The sequence below is a fragment of the Pteropus vampyrus genome, unplaced genomic scaffold (genome assembly GCF_000151845.1).
Source record: "Pteropus vampyrus isolate Shadow unplaced genomic scaffold, Pvam_2.0 Scaffold306, whole genome shotgun sequence".
NCBI lineage: Eukaryota > Metazoa > Chordata > Mammalia > Chiroptera > Pteropodidae > Pteropus > Pteropus vampyrus.
Window position 1 is genome coordinate 562,473 of NW_011889087.1, and position 2,518 is coordinate 564,990.

At 63.1% G+C, this 2,518-nt stretch overlaps 1 protein-coding gene across 1 annotated transcript; it reads right to left on the reverse strand.

Annotated features, from left to right (window-relative positions):
- Nucleotides 1-235: 235 nt before the first annotated feature.
- On the reverse strand, nucleotides 236-2,245 carry LOC105303451 (signal peptide peptidase-like 2C). The gene has a single exon (XM_011377094.1). It carries the CDS (start codon nucleotides 2,243-2,245, stop codon nucleotides 236-238), a length of 2,010 nt encoding a protein of 669 aa, XP_011375396.1.
- Between the last annotated feature and the right edge of the window lie 273 nt (nucleotides 2,246-2,518).

Consider the following 2,518-nt stretch of genomic DNA (forward strand, 5'->3'; position numbering starts at 1 on the left):
GTGCCCTCTCTGAGCCTGTTTCCCCGCTGCATGATTAGGGGCAGCGCTTATGTTAAGGACCCTCCGGTCCTGCATGGGCTTCTTCCGTGGCTACTGCTCTTTTACCGTCCTAACAAAGAAGGTCCACTGGGTAGATCTGGAATATCTTTAATGCCCCGATTTCTTTTTGCCACCCGTGGATTTGCTCTGTGGTATTCTACCAGCTCTTCTGCAGGCACACGTCCCACAGCCCAGTTCACAAGGGAGCCTGGGTCGACATACTCTTTTTTACCTTCGAGCCCTTCCTTTTGTGCAGCCCCGTCCAGGACAGGCCTGCGTCATGGGCCTGGGCCTGGGCCTGGCCCCGCTCTGCGGGCCGTGGCATCAGTGGCATCAGCTCCTCCGAGGCCCTGGGGGAGGCACGGGGAAGCTCATCAGGGTCCAGGTTGGCATCACTCCAGCCCTCGGAGCTATCGCTGTAGCCGTCCAGACCGGTGGCTTCATCCTCAGATATGGTGACAATTCTGGCAGTATCCTCCCCCAAGGTGCTGTCTAAGTCCTTTGCCAAGTGGTTGGTGGCCGCCTCAGACTCGCTGGATCTGTAGACGTCTGCTGCATCCTCCTGCTTTTGCTTGGCATCAACTGAAGGGGCGCCATGGAGCCCCGCCATGGGCCGGGCAGGTGTCTTGGCTCTGCCCTGGCCAGTCCAGAAGAGGGTGAGCTCTTGGCGGCAGGCGGCCACAGCCAGGCTGGTGAGCAGGGTGCTGGATACCAGGTAGAGCAGGGCGGGCTGGCCCATCTGCATAAGGACCATGGCGACAAAAGTGACCATCAGGCCCACGGCGTAGGCCATGGTACAGGCCATGAAGTAGACCTGGCGTGAGTGCATTTGCACATCAAAGCGATGACAATAGGCCACCAAGAAGCCCGGGACCACAATGTCACCGAATCCGAGGATGGAGAAGGGCTGGTCACACAGGGTCAAGGCTGAGAAGCTCAGCCGGGGCACTTTCAGCACCATGGGCAGCCGCTCATGGCTCAGGGAACCCACCGGGCCCGAGGCTACCTCCACCATGACACTCTCGCCCGTCCTGGTGAGGAGCGGTGTGACGAAGACAAAGAAGACATCGAAGGCCAGCAAGGCCAGCAAGAAGGAGGTGCAGTTCTTGAGTGTGGGCAGCCGCACGCGCCGCAGGACGAAAAGGCAGTAGGCCACACCCAGGGTGTCCTGCAGGAGCCACGCCCAGCGGTCCTCGTTGCGGTAAGCAACCCAGAGGACAGTCACCAGCATGCACAGGCCAGCCAGCAGCAGCAGGGCCAGCTGCCGACAGGCCCGGCGGCCAGGCAGGGGCTGCTGGCACGGCCGCGGGGGCAGGTGGCGCACCAGGGGGGCCAGGCAGCTGTAAAGGCCGGTGCCCGCACCCAGGCCGAAGATGACGATCATGACGTAGACGAAGTGGTCATAGAAGAAGTAGAGCAGCAGCATGATGGAGCAGGACATGGTGACGACCGCGCACGTCATGGCCGATGTGAAGTCCACAGGCTCGTCCTCGTCTTCCTCCTGCCCCCTCTGGGCTGTCATTGCTTCCTGTTGATTATGACCCCCGGGCCCCCCTCCTCCTCGCGCCCGGCGCCGCTGCAGCCGGTCGGCCTCGGTCAGGCCAGCCCAGTAGCCGCCCGCGGCCACGGTGCCTACAGCCAGGATGAAGATGACCACCATGTTGTAGTCTAGGATGGGCTCTGGGGGCGCGTACAAGGCCACACGGACCATGGCGCCCCCGTGCGTGTGGCCAAGGATGTCGAGCATGTCGGTGTATCGGAGCACGGCCACAGGGATGGTGAGGTCTGGCAGGGGCTTGCGGGGGTCCTGGGACGCCAGGGTGGTGTCTGAGCACTGTTGGCCGCTGACCCGGCTCACGATGAGCAGCCCGTGGGCACCTTGGCCCTGAGCCAGCCAGCCCTTAGCGTAGAAGCTACAGTTGCCCCTCATGACCATGGCAGTGGTCCGGTGGAGGGGCAGCTGGCTAGGGGGACTGGGCTGGGCCTGGTGGGTGGGGTCCTTGTCTGGGCACCAGGGTGCCATGGTGCCATCATGCAGGGGCAGGAGTGGGGCGTGGCGCAGGTCCCGGGGCAGGGTGATGTAGTCGGAGCTGAACAGCATGCAGTAGTCCTTGCTCCAATTCTGTGACACCACGTGGACCACACCGTACTCCCCCCAGGCCATGGCACTGGTGAGGAGGAGGAGGAGGAAACCCAGGCACGCCATCCTCCTCAGCCACCTACCGCTGCGTCCCAACGTGGCTGCCGCTCCCAGCCAGTTCCCCCTCCTAGGGGGCGGGTGTGGCCCTCTGTCACAGAGCAGCATGGCCTCCTATCCCAGAAACCAGGGCCACACCTACCTAGTCATAAAGCTGTGCCATGAGGGCCCAGGGCATTGCTGCAGAGCACAGGGAACTTCTCAGGATCCTGTCCCCCAACCCTGGCTCCGAGAGAGAGGTCATCTGGGTCTCTGCTCTCCGCCCAGCCCCTCGTGGGGCTG

What these genes read in the sequence shown, in the direction of transcription:
- LOC105303451 (XM_011377094.1), bottom strand. Translation starts at nt 2,245, where the DNA reads ATGGCGTGCCTGGGTTTCCTCCTCCTCCTCCTCACCAGTGCCATGGCC.